At 42.1% G+C, this 21,634-nt stretch overlaps 1 protein-coding gene across 1 annotated transcript in view; it reads right to left on the bottom strand.

Annotated features, from left to right (window-relative positions):
* The window catches only part of akap12b (A-kinase anchoring protein 12b), a 92,981-nt gene extending 71,643 nt beyond the window's left edge, over positions 1-21,338 (bottom strand). Inside the window, exon 1 of the mRNA XM_043696856.2 lies at positions 20,892-21,338. Within this exon, the coding sequence (XP_043552791.2) occupies positions 20,892-20,981 (90 nt within the window). The 5' untranslated portion in view covers positions 20,982-21,338. The remainder of the gene's footprint in view (positions 1-20,891) is intronic.
* Positions 21,339-21,634: the final 296 nt, after the last annotated feature.

Raw genomic sequence — 21,634 nt, 5'->3', positions numbered from 1 at the left:
TACAATCAAACAAGGCGACAAAGATCAAGTAGCTATCACGTTCCTCCTCACCTAGTCAAAATATGAACAGCCCAAGTTATAACCTCAGTTCTGGGTCAAAGATCCTTGCCAATATTTAGCTGGATTTTCTTTCCCTTATCACCAATGACAAACAAATCTGTAGACGAATGATCCTACTGATAATGCAACTGACAGGCAGAAACCACTAACCTTCTATGCCAACAGACAAACACTTCAAAGCTTCAAGGAAAACCTTTGAAAGTACTTAAATTGTAATTAATTAAACTAGCTCTTCTTGGCATTCAGCAAAGGCAGCAATTTAAGCAAAGGCATAAACAAAATGTGCAAAGAACCCCAGAATATATACTGCACCAGATCAAAGGGGAATCCATATATATGTATAAATAATATTCATATAAACTGCTCCGGAGACAGAACTTCAAAAGTAAGAATTGCACTGAAGTAATGCCTTTCATGACCTCTGGATATCCCAAAGCTCTCCACAGCCAAAGAAGAGCATTTTAATTCATGGTCACCGCTGTTACACAGAAGAGGGAGTGTGGAGATGGAAGCTCTTGTGCAACTTAAGTCAGAGAAACCAGAACCCCAAAATACCAGCCAAATGGTGTAGTGCAATAGAATGGATAAGGAAACAGCCTGAGTATTGAGTGTCACAAGGCCAGCTTTAAAAGTGTTTTGTAAAGTATGGGGAGTTTGAAAGGTGTTTTAATACTTAAGTAAAAAAAAAGTTTAACATTTAAGCACATGCAGTTTCTTTCAGAGAAGAAGGAGAACAGATTAATTAAGACAGGCTAGGATGGCAAACATCAATAGAAGGATTTAACAGAACACCTTAAGGATTACAACATAGAAACAAAAGCACATGTAGAAATGGTGAAAAGTTTCAAGCTGACCATAACTTGATGAAGTTTAAGGAAAAATAACTAAATCAAAACAAGGGAGATTTACCAGTGCAATAATCTTCAGCACATCAGAGCAGGCCACACTTTATTTGATCCAAGTTAGTTAAGTGATAACAAATGCCGCGTTATAATGAGAAAAAAGGACCTTTTGGTAATGACTGTCACTCTAACAAAACCAAAGATGGATTCATAGTTAGTCTTGAAATGAAGAAAGGAAAGTCATGAAACAGGGAGTCTAGATTTAAAGAGGGCTAACCAGAGCTCTGAGATTGGAACTGGCTACAATAGAGAGAGGAAAATTAGATTCACATTCCAAGGCAGGATCTACTCCAGATTAACAACTATATGCTCCTGCAAATCAGAAGCCCTACAATGTGAAGAAAGCAGGCCATTCAGCCGAGTCCACACTGACCCCCCAAACAAAAAACATCCTACCTCGACCCACCCCCTCCCCACCCCATTCTGTAACTCTGCATTTCCCCTGGCTAAACCACCCAGCCTGCACATCCCTGGGCACAAAAGGGCAATTCAGCATGGCCAATCCACCGAACCTGTACATCTTTTGGACTGTGGGAGGAAACTGGAGCACCTGGAGGAAACGTGCAAACAGAGTCGCCCATGGCTGGAACTGAGCCAGAATCCTTGGTTCTGTAGGGCAGCAGTGCTAACCACCGAGCCACTATGCCACTCTGGAGCTTCATAAGCATGATTTAAGCATATTGAGGACCTATATGTAGAAACAAAAAAAAAGGTGCAGGTTTATGCAAAAATGAAGAATATTATGGATGAAGTGTGAGGAGAGAGAGAGGCAGGCACAGTATAGGACCAACAGAGTAGAGTCAATGAGTAAAGGCCATTGGCTAAAAAGCTAGACAATATTGGGAGAGTTTTTTCCTGAAAGTGTATTGGTTGCAAATTAATTATGCAATACCCATTTTCAATGTGGCCAAAGTGGAAATACTTGAATTATGGGGAGCAGACAAGAGTTTAGACTAATTAGATAACTGTCCATAGGCAGGCTGGACTAAACAGCAGGTGGCAGGTGAACACTGGAGATGGTAGCAAGATTAATGGCAAACACTTAAGGAAGTTTCAAAATAGCAAGGACATTGTAGAAATGCTGAGCATCAAAATTATTTTCAAGTTACCGTCACTGTTAGAATATTAGAAATGTATTTGCAAAGGGGTGCACAATTTCCCAGAAACAACAAAAGACTAGATTTATTCTTAACATCACAAACAAGCAATATTGGCAAAGATACAAGATCTCAATTTTCTTCAAAATCGTAGCATGCATTTATATAGCACCTTTTTCACCACCTCAGGATATCCCAAGTATTTCACAGATGATGGAATACTTTACCTCACAGCACACCTGCATCGTAATGTGCATGCAACATGCCACACAAAAAAAGTCTGTCCAAACCATTTATTAGGAGAAAGTGAGGACTGCAGATGCTGGAGATCAGAGCTTAAAAATGTGTTGCTGGAAAAGCGCAGCAGGTCAGGCAGCATCCAAGGAGCAGGAGAATCGATGTTTCGGGCATAAGCCCTTCTTCAGGATGCCCGAAACGTCGATTCTCCTGTTCCTTGGATGCTGCCTGACCTGCTGCGCTTTTCCAGCAACACATTTATTACCCCGCCATTCCCCATCCTCAAAACTAAGGTTGTAACCTGTTAACAGGCCAGGCCTGAGGTGGTGGGGTACCATTCTCACTTCGTGCATGATTGCCAGCATAAAGTGAAAAGTATTTTATATCCCGCCAAATATCTGCTCAAACTCACTGCATACTTAACAGAGCCTTTGACGTGAACCAAAACAGCGCATATTTATAGAGATGTACAGCACAGAAACAGACTCTTCTGTAAAACTCATTCATGCTGACCAAATATCCTAGATTAATCTAGTCCCATTTGCCAGCACTTGGCCCATAACCCTCTAAACACTTCCTATTCATACCCATTCAGATGCCTTTTAAAATGTTGAAACTATACCAGCCTGAAGTAGGGCTTATGCCCGAAACATCAATTCTCCTGTTCCTTTGATGCTGCCTGACCTGCTGCGCTTTTCCAGCAACACATTTTTACGCACTATACCAGCCTCCACCACTTCCTCTGGCAGCTCATTCCATACACACACCACCTTCTGCGTGAAAATGTTGCCCCTTAGGTCTCTTTTATATCTTTCCCCTCTCAACTTAAATCCAGTTTTGGTTTCCCCCTACATAATTTAAAATGTGACTGCATAAAATTTCCTTTGTATAATAAAAAAATGGATGAGGTTAGCAAAGTTTAAACTCAAGGTCTTCAAGTGTCAACCGCATACATGCTCCTTGGTCATTTTCACTTGATCCACTTTACTTCTTAGAAGCCAACAATCCAGGATTTCAAAATTTGGAATGGGACTGAAGAGAAATGAATTTACAGGATTAGGTGGATAGAGCAGAGAAACAGGACTAGCTGCTTTTTGGGGCTTTTAACCAAAACTACAAAAGTAGACGATCTCCCAAGAAAGACAGAACAGAGAAGCAAGGAGATGGAAAATCCACAAGATATTTCTAGCTAAAATGGTAAGATGGAGTTAGAATAAATGTTGGCAAAGACAAGTTCTTTAAAATCGTCCAAAACAAAACAATTTGGAAATTGAAGTGTCATGGAATGAAAAAGAATTGGTGGTTTGGCAAAGAGCAACAATGGGATATAGACTACATGACTTGCAACCTACAAATGGCCTAGATATTTAAACGCACCAGATGAAATACCAAGCAAGGTGGAATAGTGAGTTGAATAAAAAAAAAGAAACGTGAATGAAGGAAATAACATCCAACAGAACAGTGCCCAACACAGGAAAGACTAAATTTTTTTTGTATGTAAGAATGAGGTCTATTTGTGGAAATTAGGCTGGATAGTTAAACAAGGGGACTTAGAGCTCCAAGCAAAAAATAAAGTCACCATAATCCTACCGGACCATAGGGCTGCTCACTCAAGAGGGAGAACTGGTGGTAGTTTAACCCAAGGGTCACCATACCACTGGACAGGGGAACAGGTTGAGAATGAGTCCCTCACTGTAACCTCAGCCAATGCAGAAACGAAACCTATGCTGTTGGCATCACTGCATCATAAGCCAAACCGTCCTGCCAAAAATGAGCTAACCAACTCAGTGAGCTCAGAGTACAAGTTTTAAATAACAAATCTAGCTTCACAGGCAGCAGAACCAATAGTTTTCTTGGGAGTGACAGTAAGTGGAGAAAAGCCAGTTTTCTGACTTGACTGGGATTTTGGCCTTCTGTTTAACAGATCTGTCTGAAAACAGAGGTTTTGTTTGGATCAGAATGATTAAACGTCTACAAAATGGTGTTTGTTTTACTGTAGGTTAGAATCCCAACATCATTTCCTGCCATAATATGTAGCTGTCGAAGAAGCTCACTGTCTCTATTAGCCTGATTTGCTGCTGCACCAGTAAACTAGATTGTAGTATCTGTAAAACATGAAATGTCACCAGACCCGAAACATTAACTCTGATTTCAAACTGGAGATTCCCCAGCAATTTCTGTTTTTGTTTTAATACTTGTACTTCGTTTCACTATTTCTTGGCCTCAGTTGTTTTGCAGGATGCCTTTCCTTAAGAAATTTCTCGACTGCTTCCTTTTATTCCCCAAGCCCGGCTTAACATCCTAATCACAGAATCCCTTTGGTGTGGAAGCAGGCCATTCGGCCCATCAAGTCCACGCTGACCCTCTGAAGAGTATCCTATCCAGACTCAACCCCTTACTCGATCCCTGTAACCATGCATTTCCCATGGTTAATCCAACTAGCCTGCACAATATCCCTGGACAATTTAGCATGGACAATCACCATAATTCGGTGATTTTTACACTCGTGATGGAGAGGGATAAGTGTGTACTACAGGGCAAGAATTATAGCTGGGGTAAGGGAAATTATGATGCGGTGAGGCATGACTTAGGATGTGTGGCTTGGAAAAGTAGACTCCAAGGCAAGAGTGTAAATGATATGTGGAACTTGTTCAAGGGGCAACTATTGAGTGTCCTTGATAATTATGTACCTGTCAGGCAGGTAGGAAAGGGTCGTGCGAGGGAGCCGTGGTTTAATAAGGAATTGGAATCCCTTGTTAAATGGAAGAGGGCGGCCTATCTCAAGATGAGACGTGAAGGTTCAATTGGGGCGATTGAGAGTTATAGGGTAGCCAGGAAGGACCTGAAGAGAGAGCTAAAAGCAGCAAGGAGGGGACATGAAAGGTCCTTAGTAGATAGGATTAGGGAAAACCCTAAGGCTTTCTATAGGTATGTTAGGAATAAAAGAATGACTAGGGTAGGAATAGGTCCAGTCAAGGATAGTAGGGGGAAGTTGCGTGTGGAGGCGGAAGAGATTGGGGAGACACTGAATGAATACTTTTCTTCAGTATTCACTCAGGAACAGGGCATTGTTGTCGATGAGAATACTGAGGCACAAATAAGTAGAATGGATGGCTTTGAGGTATGTAGAGAAGAGGTGTTGGAAATCCTGGAAAAGGTGAAAATAGATAAGTCCCCTGGGCCTGATGGCATTTATCCTAGGATTCTCTGGGAAGCAAGGGAGGAGATTGCAGAGCCATTGGCCTTGATTTTTATGTCCTCTTTGTCTACAGGAGTAGTCCCAGAAGACTGGAGGATAGCAAATGTGGTTCCCTTGTTCAAAAAGGGGAGTAGGGATAGCCCTAGTAACTATAGGCCGGTGAGTCTCACTTCTGTTGTGGGCAAAGTCTTAGAGAGAATTGTAAGGGATAGGATTTATGCACATCTAGATAGGAATAATGTGATCAAGGATAGTCAGCATGGTTTTGTGAAGGGCAAGTCGTGCCTCACAAACCTTATTGAATTCTTTGAAAAGGTGACGAAGGAGGTTGATGAGGGGAAAGCGGTAGATGTGGTATATATGGATTTTAGTAAGGCGTTCGATAAGGTTCCCCATGGTAGGCTACTGCAGAAAATACGGAGATATGGCATTGAGGGTGAGTTGGAGGTTTGGATTAGGAATTGGCTGGATGGAAGAAGACAGAGGGTAGTAGTTGATGGCAAAGTTTCTTCATGGAGTGCCGTCACTAGCGGTGTTCCGCAAGGATCTGTTTTGGGACCATTGCTGTTTGTCATTTTTATAAATGACCTGGAAGAGGGGTTAGAAGGTTGGGTGAGCAAGTTTGCGGATGACACGAAAGTCGGAGGAGTTGTTGACAGTGAGGAAGCATGTGGCAGGTTACAGCAGGATATAGAGAAGCTGCAGAGCTGGGCAGAAAGGTGGCAGATGGAATTCAATGTAGCTAAGTGTGAGGTGATTCACTTTGGGAAGAATAACAAAAAGATGGGGTACTGGGCTAATGGTCGGATACTTGGTAGTGTGGATGAGCAGAGGGATCTTGGTGTCCATGTACACAGATCTCTGAAAGTTGCCACCCAGGTAAATAGTGCGGTGAGGAAGGCATATGGCGTACTGGCTTTTATTGGTAGAGGAATTGAGTTCCGGAGTCCTGAGGTCATGATGCAGTTGTATAAGACTCTGGTACGGCCGCATCTGGAATATTGTGTGCAGTTTTGGTCGCCATACTATAGGAAGGATGTGGAGGCATTGGAACGGGTGCAGAGGAGGTTTACCAGGATGTTGCCTGGTATGGAAGGAAAATCGTATGAGGAAAGACTGAGGCACTTGGGGCTGTTTTCACTAGAGAAAAGAAGGTTTAGGGGTGACTTGATTGAGGTGTACAAGATGATTAGGGGGTTAGATAGGGTCGACAGTATGAACCTTTTCCCGCGTATTGAGTCGGGTATTACAAGGGGGCATAGCTTTAAATTAAGGGGGGGTAGATATAGGACTGATGTTAGGGGTAGGTTCTTCACTCAGCGAGTCGTTAGTTCATGGAATGCCCTGCCAGTAACAGTGGTGGACTCTCCCTCTTTATGGGCATTTAAGAGGGCATTGGATAGGTATATGGAGGATAGTGGGTTAGTGTAGTTTAGGTGGGCTTGGATCGGCGCAACATCGAGGGCCCAAGGGCCTGTACTGCGCTGTATTCTTCTATGTTCTATGTTCTATGTTCTAACCTGCACATCTGTGGGACTGCGGGAGGAAACTGGAGTACTCGGAGGAAAAACATAGACACAGGGAGAATGGGTGACTTTGTGGCACTTGCACAAAGGTGGAATTGAACTTTGAACCCTCGTGCTGAGAGACAGCAGTGCTAATCACTGAGCCACTGCTCCAGGCATCTGGATGGGTACATGAAATGGAAGGGTTTAAGAGGGATATGGGCCAAACATCAGCAAATGGGACTAGAAAAATTTAAGATACTGGTCATCATGGACGAACTGAACTGAAGAGTCTACGTCCGTGCTGTACAACTGTGACTCTCTACTATAGATGTGAACAATGGATGGGACTTGAGTAAGTTCAGATAAAAGTAAGCCATTAAAAAAAGGAAATAGTGCAAGAAACAAGTTAAAATGTTAACTCCAGTCTAGCAAAATTGGACATCAAATTAATAAGTTTTTAAAAAAAAACTAACTCATAATAGGCAAATCCAAGGAACTCAAAAACAAAAGCAGCTTCAACTGCCAGATTGTTAGAGGAAAAAAAAAGTGGATTAAACTTTGATCTGGAAGATAGTTAGACTGTTTCAACAGAGGGGTTATGAGCTCTCCCCCAACTCAGACTATAAGACTAAAAGGTGAAAGCAAGCAATTGTCATTGGGTCACATGGAATAGAATCCATGTGACTCCAGTTCAGAACAAGGTCATACTAGCGCTGACTGAATCAAGTCATTAAATTGAACCGATCCAAAAGTTAGGCTCTTTCAACTCCAGAAACTAACTAGTCTGCTGAGATAGTTGACTAATCAGATAAATTAATCACAAGGGAAAAATAGGTTTGCTCTGACTACGCACTCCATTCAGCTTGGACTGTTTTCGTTATTACAGCAAGTTGATTGTGACACAACCTGGCACATGGAGGAATTCTATCCCACAGCTTCCTGTCAGGGTCAAAATTAAGTGAAGAACCCTTATCACTTGAGCTTGAAAAAAGCCATTGATTGCTTTCTAAGTAGAAAGGCACCTGGCAAGGTTGGGATTCCAGCTGAGCTGCTCAAATAGATAATCCCATTCACTGCCACAGCATCACGATCCTTCACCTCTGCTGCAAGATAGGACTCATTCTGCAGGAGATGTCTGCTGCTAAATCATTACATTACACAATAAAATGGAGAGAGGAAATTGCAGCTACAGAGGTATCACAAGGAAAGACTTTAGAAGACTCCATCTCAGATCAGTATCCATAAGTCACAGGTTTAAAATAATTAGAAAAAAGAAAGTTTTGCAAAGGGTTGCTAAGATCTGGAATACATTAAACAATGGAGGCGTCAGATGATTCCACAAACTTTTCAGTAGACAACTGAAATAAAATGTGTACTTGAAGAGATTAGGGTGTTCTTTTAAGATTCTACGATTACCTCATCTGAGGCTTGGTCACAGAAAGTGAATCATGTAGTCACAGAGCTTACTACAGAAATAAGCCTCAGACTGGTCAGCTTACTCCAGTAGTATAGCACTGAGCAATAGTTATTACACCATCTGAGGCAGATAGGCCTTAAACTCAGACTTTGTTTCAGAAGTAAGGACATTACCACTGCACCACAAGATTGTCATTGGGTCACATGGAATAGAATCCATATGACTCCAGTTCAGAGCAAGGTCATACCTAGCACTGACTGAATTAAGTCATTAAATTGAGTCAATCCAAAAGCTGGGCTCCTCCAACTCCAGAAACGAACTGGTCTGCTGAGATAGTTGACTAATCAGATAAACTATGCCCAAGGGAAAATAGGCTTGCTCTGACAACACACTCCATTCAGCTTGGACTGTTTTTTTTTTAAAATTACAGCAAGCTGATTGCGACACAACCTGGCAAATGGATGAATTCTATCCTTGAAATATATTCTACTTACTGATTTGCAACACTTAAACCTATGTGAAATCCATAAGCTTAACTAGCTAAGAATCAGATCTACAAACCCAACTGCAGATGTAAAACCAATAAAAAAAAGGACCATTAGGGACGTGAAGTGCACATGGGAAAAACAAAACAAGACACTGATGACAAAGCACTGCACTGACCCTGAACAGCCGCTAAAACTTCTCATGGTGAATGTTTCATGCAGGTTATTTTTAGCTGCCCCTCACATCCAGTGGTAAATTTTTGAGAGAGTTGTGGGGAAAAAAAAAAAGTCCCTTCTAGACATTTGGACTCAAATCTTCTTCCTACCTTATCAAGCAAGCGATCAGCAGATATGAAAACGAAATGCTGCAGCATCATAAGTGGGCACATAACAACATGGAGGAGCAAGTCAACAAAGTTGCATTAATCTAACACCTCCTGTGAACACAGAATGCCCCAAATCATTTCAGTCAGTCAAGGAAATAATAGTGTGTGTGGTAATTACTGATACACAACAGAGAACTCCAGAGCTAATTTACACAGTAACATCGCCCAAACAGCAACAAAGTGACAGGATTTCGTGCTGAGTTGATAAATATGGTTCAAGACATCTGGGAAATCATCCTTGCTCCTCTTCAAAAATTGTACCCTTTAATACCCACTGAGGCTGCACATAGGGTTCAGCGTAACATTTCATCATAAAAGGTGGCACCTCCAACAATCCCAGAAACCTGCTATCAGCTAGACCATGGTCAACTCTTTTGAAGTGAAGTTCAAAAATGCAACATTCCAACTCAAGGTGGGAATGCTCTGACCTCAAACACCAATTAGACCATTTTATATGTTCTACCTTGAACAAATTGGCACACTGCATAACCTACTGACAATTACAAGTTCTTCTGAGCCTCTATAACAGAACCTGCTGCATACACAATAAAATGGTAGGTTGCAGAGAAACATAGGGATGCCAGAGCACATGTCTGCAAATCACTGAGGGTAAGACAGAGAGAGGGTTAGTTATGTTGGCATATGTTTTATTGGCCAAGGTACTGAGTATATATAAGAGCATGAGGTTATACTAGGGACTATAACTAAAATACTGCACTCTATGCTGGTCACCACATTACATGAAAGAGATGATCACACCAAAGAGGGAGTGAAGAGTTATGATGCTGCTGCAGAGAATTTCACCTGAGAAAACTTTGGAGTTGTTTCTCTTGGAGCAGAAGAGACATTAGGTTAATTTGCAGTGTATTAAATTTCATGGGCCCTCAACCAAATGATAGGAAGGAGCCATTTGCATTAGCAGAGAAGTCAATAACTAGAAAGCATAAATTTGAAGTAATTGGTGAAAGAGGGAGAGAAACATTGATCCCCTTCCCACCCAAAACCTCTGCCTAAAGGGGTGAGTCAACCCAATTCTCGAGCTAGCATAGATATTGGCCCACAGGCCATCTCCTGCTCATAAATGGTTCTATATAATAACTTGGTCTTGTGTAGCTTCTTCTACCACTGGGGGAATTCTCTAATTGCAGTGTGGCATGTTTCAATGGATAATTTCAACTATAAATAGTGACAAAGGAATTTATAATGGAGATACGAAACATCGACTTGGAGCCAGGAACAGAATTACCTCCGTGAACATGGAATAACAATCCCTCTGTTCGGGTGCCAGTTCACCTCAAACTGTGATGATACTATGACTTTAGAAGGTGTTTTTTTTTAAAATGAGGTGGAGAGCAGTCTGTTCAAGTTTAATAAACAGCTTGCAAGGCATTGGGTGTTTTTTTAAAAAACAAAAGTTGGAACAATAGAAGCAGCCTGAATAGGTGGAATCAAATTTCCACTATGTATTGAATAAATTTATTCTGGCCTTGATGTGTTCATACCGATATGAACACATCTGGAGTTTGTGTTCCCAGCAGTGGCTGTACTGATTTCAAGTCTTCACTTCACTTGCCTGAGTATTAATTGGGCAGATCCTCAGTGGTGCTTTCAGCTACTTAACCTATGAGCTGGAGTTTGCTCCTTCAAAGACAAAGACCAGGGTTTTTAGTTTTAGCTTTCTGCAGTTGCTGGGGTTTTGAAGCTGGATGTGGAAGCTCCTATTCATCAATTACAGCTAAAAACTCCCTGTGCTAGAATTGCACACGTGACAATCTATTTTAGTGAATTTGCCTTTGAGGGCATGCTTATGGTATGTTACTGTATTGAAACAGTAAATTAATCGGAGCACATCTCATTTTATTAAGCATTTTGATTGAGTTACAGTTAAGCCAAATTTTTTCTTTCATCTGTCTTTTAGCTATAGTGTATGAATAAAGTGTGTTTTATTTCAAGCCTGGTAGTTTGACCAATCGAATTGCATCCGGAAAACAACAGAACTTTAAACTAAAAAAAAATTAGAGTCTAGACTATCTTCTTAATATATTTTAAGGGGTTTTGTCTGGTCCAAAACACAAACACTCACTTGGCCTGAACAACCCAGATAGACTGGACTAGATATAAAATTCCATATTGCTTTTTGACAGGCATTTCTTCCTTGCTCTCCACCTCAATAGTTTTACAGAACTGCAAGGCAAGGCTGGTTTATTGATAGAGATACTTGACATTCCATTTATGACATCCTTAATTAAAACCAACTTCCAAGGAGCAGGAATCTCAAATCAAATTCCTGACAGAATACTGGAAGCCAGTGCCATGAGACACAGATTGGAGGATGGCTATGTAAACCCTCATTGAAGCAACTAAGCTTCAAATATCCAGATGTCTCCCTTCTTCAAAAATGTTTCCCATTCAATACACCCAGTCTAGTGTGAATTTCTTAAAAATTTATTGGGCTTATAACTGCAACTCATTGCAAATACAAAGTCAGGAATCAAAGTCTGGCAGAAATGTTTCATTGCTCAACTTCAGTTTTTGTCAATCCAGGTAGGTGCCAATTTAATGTTTCATGGTTACACAGATCCTAGACTACACAGCACTGATAAAAGTGTCATTGCCTGTCAGGGAAGCGATCCTAAAATAGCACTGCTGTCTGACCACCTTCCCATACTCAATGTTAAGGTTTTGCTACGGTTACAAATCTAACATACATTCTCTGCATCAGGGCAGCTTCTTAAAATCAGCATTCCCCCTCCACCCCCATCCCAAATCTGACTGATCCCAAGAGAACTGGAAGACTGTTTCCTAATTAGAACACATGCCAGGTCTGGAATGACACAAACTGTTACAAGACGGAAATACAACAACACAATGATTCCCAACCCAAGGACAATTTGATAAGTTGTGTGCTACAGTCTGCCAGACTTGAGCAAACTCCCGTCTTAATTTAAACTCTGAATGTAACGAAAAGCAGTTGCAAAGCTCAGCAAATGAAACTCTGCTCACAGGCTCTTAAATAGTTACAGAAACTCTTCCAAGCAAATGAGGTTATCTTAGATTATAAGCAAGTTAATCCAAATATCCTGCCAAGTTGTAAATACTACATGACAGTGCACAGGTCTGAAAAACATTGTGCAAAATTCATTCCAAAAAGCAAGCAGGCATTTAGAAACTACAAACGAGTGTTTACATTCCTAAATGGCTACGCATTATAGAAAAGCACAGATTTGCTTAGGTTCAGTACACCAGTCATTTGACTGGAGTGTCTGAAGGGACTCCCATTTGGTTAAGTGAGTAGATTTTTTTGTTTAAGTGGAACAGTAAGGAAGGCATACACATCTGTCACCCTTATAAGGAATCTGTGATAGAGTTTAGCAGTCGCTTAGAGAGCTATTAAAAATAGGTTTACAATATAGGCAGGATATTGCAGAACTTTGGTCCATCCTCCTGTGAATGTTTGGTCCATAGCTTGAATTCAAAATTCTCACCCACATGTTCAAATACCTTCAGTCTCCCTGTGCCTTCAGCTGCCAGGACCCAAACTCTGGAATTTCTTTCCTAAGGTTCTGTGCTTTTCTGTCCTCGTAGGACATTTCTTAAAATATACTCTCAAAAGCAAACATTTGGCCAGCTAAGTATCTCATGTGTGTCAGTGTTAAATAATGCCTAACATTACACTTGGAATGACTAGAGATATTTTACTATGATCAAAAAAGGGGTTACATAAAATTCAAGTTGGCCATCATAGTAACTGCACCAAACTTAAGGGGATATTGAAAGTTGAGATCAGAGTTTAGAGTCATAGAGATGTACGGCACAGAATCAGACCCTTCGGTCCAATTCGTCCATGCCGACCAGATATCCTAACCTAATCTAGTCCCACTTGCCAGCACCCGGCCCATACCCCTCCAAACTCTTTCTATTCATATACCCATCCAAATCCCTTTTAAAATGCTGTAATTGTACCAGACTCCACCACTTCCGCTGGCAGCTCATTCCATATATGTACCACCCTCTGTGAAAATGTTGCCCCTTAGGTCTCATATCTTTCCCTCTCACCCTCTAGTTCTGGACTCCCCCACCGCAGGGACAAATCTTTGTCTTTGAAGGAGCAAACTCCAGCTCATCGGTTAAGTAGCTGAAAGCACCACTGAGGATCTGCCCAATTAATACTCAGGCAAGTGAAGTGAAGACTTGAAATCAGTACAGTCACAGCTGGGAACACAAACTCCAGATGTGTTCATATCGGTATGAACACATCAAGGCCAGAATAAATTTATTCAATACGTAGTAATAATTGTCAATACAGAATGCTTCATATTCTTGACTACTTGCTGGAACAAGATAAAACAGAATCTCTACTGTGGAAAAAGGCCACTTGGCCCATTGAGTCTGCACTAATTCTCCAACGATCATCCCACCCAGCCCCAGCTCCACATCCTATCACCATAACCCCACATTTACTATGGCTAATACACCCCCTGGACACTACAGACAATTTAGCATAGCCAATCCACCTAACCTGCACATCTTTGAACTGCGGGAGGAAACCCATACAGATACTGGGAAACATGCAAACTCCATACAGTCCCCCAAGACAGTAAGTAAACTTGGGTCCCTGGTCCTGTGAGGCAGCAGTGCTAACCACTGAGCCACTCAGTGGAATGAATTTTGATCAAAATTGGAAAGAGACAGAAATTCATTCCTAAGTTGTTTCAAATTTCTTCAAAGAACAATAGATGGCGATATTTGAAATTCTGGACAAAATGGTGATTAAAATTTGCTACAGGTTTTGAAGATGCTCACTTCAAGACTGCATGTGGATGTGGCTACAGTTCAAGTGTAATTTTGGTGGAAGGCAAAAGCAAAGCAATTATTGGAAGCCTAACGAATATTAAGAGGAATAACAACTAGTCATTGCCTGGAGCTTGGATGAAACAACAGTTTTACTGCGAAAATTTGAAAGGCAGATTCGCATTTTCAAAAAAGCAATACAGATTGATTTAATGAGACTGGATATACGTAGAATAAAAAAAACAGGTCCAGTAGTGAAGTCAACAGTAATGGAAAAGGCACATAGCAACAGGAAGCCATTCAGTCCTTTTGAGCCAGTTCCACCATTCATTTAGATTTAGACCACAACTTCATTGACCTGCCTTATTTCTGGATCTTTACCAACATCATCCTTTCCACTCATCTTCAAAAGCTCACATTGTCCCAGTATCTAAAGCTTCTTCAATCAGCAGGTTTACTCAAATCAGCACAAATCCATCAAAAGAAAGAGAACTCTATTTTAGGAGCACAATTTATCATTTTTCCAGGCAAGTTTTATGCAAGAAAACTTGGGGTTCAGTTTGGATTGATTGCCCCTAATTGAGAAAGCTATGAAAATTAGATTATAACATTACCACTCTGTAGAATTCAAAACCCCGTTTCTTTTTCTCAAAAAAGAATGACATCTCCAATGTAATTAAACTGGCTGACATCTAAACATCTTAGAGCACTCAGGATTAAGGGGTTACAATATGCATGTAGTTTATGATACATCAACCACCATGCTTGCCTAAATCAAATTCAAACCTTAACAAAACAGCCTCGGTGTGGAAACAAAATTGCAATAAATCCTAGAAGCAGCATTCCAGAAGCAAGCCATTAGACCCATTCAGGTATTCATAATTCAGGCAAGCTTACTCCCAAACTCTAATTCCTCTTAATTCCACAGTCCTATTCCGTTCTCCCACACATATCAAGACTGTCTTTAAATGCACCAGTGCTGTTCCAATCTCTCCATATATGTTAAACTGGAAGGACTAGACTCGTATCTACATCTTCACTAATTCCAAGTAAGGAACTATCTACATTTTCCAAAACATACCAGCTGCTGTACTGCAAACTGCAGTACTCTAACGTGGATACACTGATTGCCACTAAAGATTAGCCCAGAGAGAAGCATTTGTTATAATTTTTTCCTTCCTCGCTTTACTCCCAGGGGACCAGGGGTGAAAAAGGGAGAAGGCAAAGGTCATGGGAATGTCTATACTCACACGAAGGATTTTAGAATGTGAAGAGTTAGTTTAATTTTTTAAGTTGTGGACACTTGCACTGATATAAGTTGCATGACTGAAATGGGGAATAAGATCCACTCCATACTGTTCAATAGTTTGACTCCACTCCAAAAATCCTTTGGGAAGAAAAGAATCAGGGTGGTTTCAGTAAGGAAGACATTTTCAGCACAACATGTCTGTGCCAGTGATTACATTCCATATAATTCCCCCTCACTGTAATTCATCTAAACTTGTCAACAACTCCTTCCATTCTTTTCCTCTCATTACTTGCCCAGCTTCCCCTTAAACATATCTATGTTCTGTGCACCACCTCTCCATGTGATGTGATAACAGGCCCCCTCTCCTTCCTCCAGCTGCCTGCTCCACAGCTACAGAATGCTAGTTCTTCCAAATAAATCTTTTGGACTATAACCTAGAGTTTGTGATTTTTAAACTCTTTCCTACAGAAAGAGACGTGTCTCCTGAATTCCTCACTGAATTTGTCACTGAATTTGTCAAGTGTCATATTTACAGGCTCCCATTCCCAGACATGGAAATATCTTCTCTCTATCTACCTTAAACATCTTATTAAAAAAAACTTTAAAAGACCTCCGTCAGGTAACTATCAGAAAAGAATCTCTGTTTTAAATTAGCAACACATCATTAAGCACACTGAAAGTAGGCCTCCCCAAAAAGGGTCAAAAGGTGTGATGCTGGAAAAGCACATCCAGTCAGATAGCATCCAATGAGCAGGAGGAGTCAACATTTCGAACATAAGCCCTTCATCAGGAATGAGGCTTGTAGGCCAGAGCAGGGGCTGAGATATACATGAAAGGGGGGGTGGGGGGGGGTGGGGGGGGGGGGGGAGAGGGGGAGGTAACTGGAAATGCGATAGGTAGATGAAGGTGTGGGTAAAGGTAATAGATCAGAGAGGAGGGTGGAGTGGATAGGTGGGACAGTTCAAGAGGGCGGTGCCGAGTTGCAAGTTTGGATCTGGGGTAAAGTGGGGAGGGAATAAGGAAACTGGTGAAATGGATGAGGATTAACATCCCAACTAACGCACAAGCAAATTGACGGTCTCATACTCAGTCTAGGCTAACAATCTAGAGAGTTTAATCTTAAACCCAAATGAACAAGAAGTGCTGCTAAATAAAAACTATTCTCCTTGTATGTTGGCCAACAACCCTCATGTCACCACCTAAAAACCAAAGAACCGGTCATTGATGCAACACTTAAGACATTGCCATGTGCTAAACGACTGTCACATTGATTTGGGCTTCAAAATAATTGTCCATAAGACTGAGATGTGCACAAGGATCCAAACAGTAAATGCATTCAATTTGAAAATCTCTTAGCTCGCTGTGCATTTGCCTACAAAATAATAGGGTCTAAGTATTACAATTCAGGTGCTTAGTGATTTCTTTTGAAAGAATCAGACTGTGGGCCTCTTGCTGAGATATTTGTATCATCGATAGTCACAGGTGAGGTGCTCGAAGACTGGAGGTTGGCAAACGTGGTGCCACTGTTTAAGAAGGGTGGTAAGGACAAGCCAGGGAACTGTAGACCAGTGAGCCTGACGTCAGTGGTGGGCAAGTTGTTGGAGGGAATCCTGAGGGACAGGATGTACATGTATTTGGAAAGGCAAGGACTGATTAGGGATAGTCAACATGGCTTTGTGCGTGGGAAATCATGTCTCACAAACTTGATTGAGTTTTTTGAGGAAGTAACAGAGAGAATTGATGAGGCCAGAGCGGTTGATGTGATCTATATGGACTTCAGTAAGGTGTTCGACAAGGTTCCCCCATGGGAGACGCATTAGCAAGGTTAGATCTCATGAAATACAGGGAGAACTAGCCATTTGGATACAGAACTGGCTCAAAGGTAGAAGACAGAGGGTGGTGGTGGATGGTTGTTTTTCAGACTGGAGGCCAGCGACCAGTGGAGTGCCACAAGAATTGGTGCTGGGCCCTCTACGTTTTGTCATTTACATAAATGATTTTGATGCGAGCATAAGAGGTACAGTTAGTAAGTTTGCAGATGACACCAAAATTGGAGGTGTAGTGGACAACTAAGAGGGTTACCTCAGACTGCAACAGGATCTTGACCAGATGGGCCAAAAGGCTGAGAAGTGGCAGATGGAGTTTAATTCAGATAAATGAGAAGTGCTGCATTTTGGGAAAGCAAATCTTAGCAGGACTTATACACTTAATGATAAGGTCCGAGGGAGTGTTGCTGAACAAAGAGACCTTGGAGTGCAGGTTCATAGCTCCTTGAAAGTGAAGTTGCAGGTAGATAGGATAGTGAAGGCGGCGTTTGGTATGCTTTCCTTTATTGGTCAGAGTATTGAGTACAGGAGTTGGGAGGTCATGTTGCGGATCAACATACAGGACATTGGTGAGGCCACTGTTGGAATATTGCATGCAATTCTGGTCGCCTTTCTTTCGGAAAGATGTTGTGAAATTTGAAAGGGTTCAGAAAAGATTTACAAGGATGTTGCCAGGGTTGGATTATTTGAGCTAGGGGAGAGGCTAAGCAGGCTTGTGCGGTTTTCCCTGGAGCGTCGGAGGCTGAGGGGTGACCTTATAGAGGTTTACACAATTATGAGGGGCATGGATAGGGTAAATAGGCAAAGTATTTTCCCTAGGGTCGGGGAGTCTAGAACTAAAGGGTATGGGTTTAGGATGAGAGGGGAAAGATATAAAAGAGAACTGCGGGGCAACGTTTTCACACACAGGGTGGTACATGTATGGGACGAGCTGCCAGAGGAAGTGGTGGAGGCTGGTACAATTGGAACATTTAAGAGACATTCGGATGGGTGTACGAATAGGAAGGGTTTGGAGGGATATGGGCCGGGTGCTCGCAGGTGGGACTAGATAGGGTTGGGATATCTGGTCGGCATTGACAGATTGGACCGAACGGTCTGCTTCCATGACAGAATAACTGCCTTTATCATTTGAAATCTTCAACCCAAAATTTGAAATTCCCATGTTTTTAGGCATTTTGCATGCAAATTGTCAACTTTCAAATGTTATGAAGGTGCTGAGTTCTGGGGACCTTCATGGTTAGAGTCTTAGTATTCATGCACATTCCCACCGACTTCCCCAAGTCCACTAAACCAACAATTTATCACTTTGCATGGTCCATTCTGTCAGCCACGCTCTCCTATAGCCATCCTCAGTTTGACATGCTCTCACTTGTTATCTGCAAATGTTAAAGTAACAGATTAATTTAGGTGTCCAAGTATAGAAATCTCAAAAAAAAAGCCAGTGCGCAGGTACAGAAATTGCACAAAATGCTGCATGGAAAATTGGAATTTAAGGGTTAGGAAGTTGCCCTCCAGTTGTATTGAACTTATTCAGATCCCATCTGTAGCACTGCATACAGCTTTGAGTACCACACCCCAGGAAGGACATACTGACCTTGGAAGGGCTGCAGCACAGTTTCATCAGAATAAAACCAAACCTCAATGTGCTAGAATGCACTTTCTTCACCAGGTTCGAACATTTGACATCAAATCTAGTCTAGATAAAAAGATTCTCTAACATCATCTCATTCAGAGCAAAGGTCAACGACCTAATCATTAAGTGGGACTCCATAATACTCACTAATTTCATTTTAGATTACAAACTCCAATTACTCCCGTCCCAGGTAAAACTAATTGATCAATCTTCTGACTCGCAATTTTCTCCCTTTCTTGAAAAAGTATTTTTTACATTTTTCAGTACTGTGGTACAGTTAATGTCCAAGATTTTTTGAATAAAATAATACAAATTCTCCACTTTCCTCAGCCTTTAGCACCCTGGGATGTATACCAGTCAAGCTTAATAACTTTCTATCCTTATTATAATTACACACCCTCCAGTCCCTCTCTAGTTCTATTACCCATTCTTCCTTCAGTAGCCCCACTTTTACATTCCTCAAAAGAAAGCTACTTCAGCAAATCAACCATTCCCCTCTAACATATTTTGTTCCATTCTTGATACCTTTCTTTTACTTGATCCACTGTCACAGTTACATAGATTTGTAAACAATAAGTGCTGTTTATGTGTAATGAGACTATTCTCCTCCAAGTAAACCACCTCCCACATTATTACATTTTATACCATATCCTTCAGTTAGTGTCTCCTTCCCTTCCGGTAAATGCTATTCAGCTCAACCACTCCCAAATGGGGCAAGCTTTACATTCCCATTGTGATGGTTTGGGTATACTTAATGTTATTTTATCCATCTTGAGTGTTAATATATTTCCCCAACTAGATCACTGCTTACATCACAATCCCCCATTGTCCCCAGTTAATCTACACAACACAAAACTGATTAAGAGTGAGAGATTAGAGATAGTTGATACAAATTCCAGCTGTCAAAATGCTAATTCTTTTTCCCAGGAATTTGTATTGCAGACTCCACTTTTCATTATAATTCCAGTCATTTGGAATGAAAGAGTAGGGAGCTGGATATAAAGCCTGCGGACATCTCATCCTCGCTAGCACAGCATCGCCTTCGTTCACATAGCTCGATGATCTTCAATGCGCTCCCAATATGGTAACATATGCTTTGTAAGTCTATCCAGACAGTCATAGAAAGAGAGAATTTAATTGGCGCTCAGGCACGCTAATAGTCTTTTTCATAAAAGATTTCCTCTGCCCCATTCATTAACCTGACTGAGGACATGGGTCAACTTTCTCCCCCCTCCCCGGTTTTTGTGCGAGATGAAGGAGGGTCAGCATCAACGTGTCACCTCCGAAAACAAAACGTCTTGGATGGAAGAATATTCAAAAACAAAAGGAAATTTTAAAAGCTAAAGTAACACACACGACATTCCGTTAAATAAAACCATTGTACTCTACGTTAGAGACTGAACCAAAGTCCAGATACTTTGTTATAAAGACCTTGCCAGACCCCCTGAGCTTTTCCAGCAATTCCTGATTTTGATTTGAATATCAATGTTCGTTAGGTCCACGTTGTGTTAAGTCTTAACAGATGGATTGGATTAGCTTAGATTCCCTACAGTGTGGGAACGGGCCCTTCGGCCCGACAAGTCCACACCAACCCTCTGAAGCGCAACTCCCCCCCCAGCCCCCGACTAACGCATCTAACACTATGGGCAACTTACCGTGGCCAATTCAATTGAGCCTGGCCCCCTGGGGCTGAGGGGCGGCAGTGGTCACAACTGGGGCCAATTCTTACGTCACAGTGGCTCAATGACGCAGTCAACATTTTACTGATGGCAGGGGTAAGGAGGGTGCAAATTCAACAAAATAATTTCCCCCACTATATTTCACAAAAACCTCACCAAGATCAGTCCCTGTGGCAGGGAGATACTGAAGTGGAGAGGTTAGATAGTGTTTGACCCATTGTTGGTGACTGCCAGTTTTAGGATTCCTAACTTTTAGCAGGACACTCCAGACCCAGTCTCTCCCCCTCCGGGGAGGTAGTGAGGGGTAAATCAGGGCCATCCGTAATTAACACCCACATATCCCTACTCCCTAACATTCCTGCATCCCAGACTGGGACCCAGCAGTGTTTCTCTCCACCCCCCCGGCAGCCCCATGCACTCACCCCTCCGTCCACTCTCTCAGTGCGCTGTCCCTCCTGCTGCTCGCTCGGGCTGGGTTGGTCTGGCTCCTGCGCTGAGATGCCGCTTCCCATCTCCCAGATTTTCGGGGTGTCATTCAGGCAGACAAGGCAAGACAGGTCCCTAGCTCGGCCTGTGGGCAAGCCCCCGCAGACTGCTCGTTAAACCGCTCGGCTTCACCATCCGAAGCTCCACTCACTGAGACCCTCCGCATTCAGAATGACACTACCATCATCACTCTCCCTGGGGCTAGACTTAATATCTCCCTCCCCACCCCTGCGGTCAGATTGGACACTGTAACCCCCTCTTTCCCTCACACCGCCCCTCCTCAGGGGTCAGACTGGACACTGATCCCCCTCTAGGATCAGGCTGGATATTGTAACGCCCCTCTTGTCCTGGCTTCAGACTTCGACCCTATAGCTCCTGAGACAGATTGTCTCCTTCTATGCAGTCTCTCACTGTAGTCCCTCCACTCCAATCCAGACTGCTTTCTATAACTATCCTCAATCTCCTGGCTTCTTCGTGGTCCAAAATCTGATCCCGAACCAATAGGAAACAGGACAGGGAGGGACCAAGGAAGCGGCAGCCAACCGCTTTCCACTCCCACCCCTCAAAGCTCTCTGATATTTAGTCAGAAGCGCAAGTCCCAACTATTTAAAATGTGTAACAAACACGCAGAAAAACTGAGCAAAACATAAAAAGATGCCTCTCTCTCACGCCTCTGCAG

This window comes from Chiloscyllium plagiosum, unplaced genomic scaffold, assembly GCF_037043375.1.
Source record: "Chiloscyllium plagiosum isolate Xiang-an unplaced genomic scaffold, Cpla_swu_hap1 HiC_scaffold_10, whole genome shotgun sequence".
NCBI classification, from domain to species: Eukaryota; Metazoa; Chordata; class Chondrichthyes; order Orectolobiformes; family Hemiscylliidae; genus Chiloscyllium; species Chiloscyllium plagiosum.
This window is presented reverse-complemented; position numbering and strand designations above follow the sequence as displayed.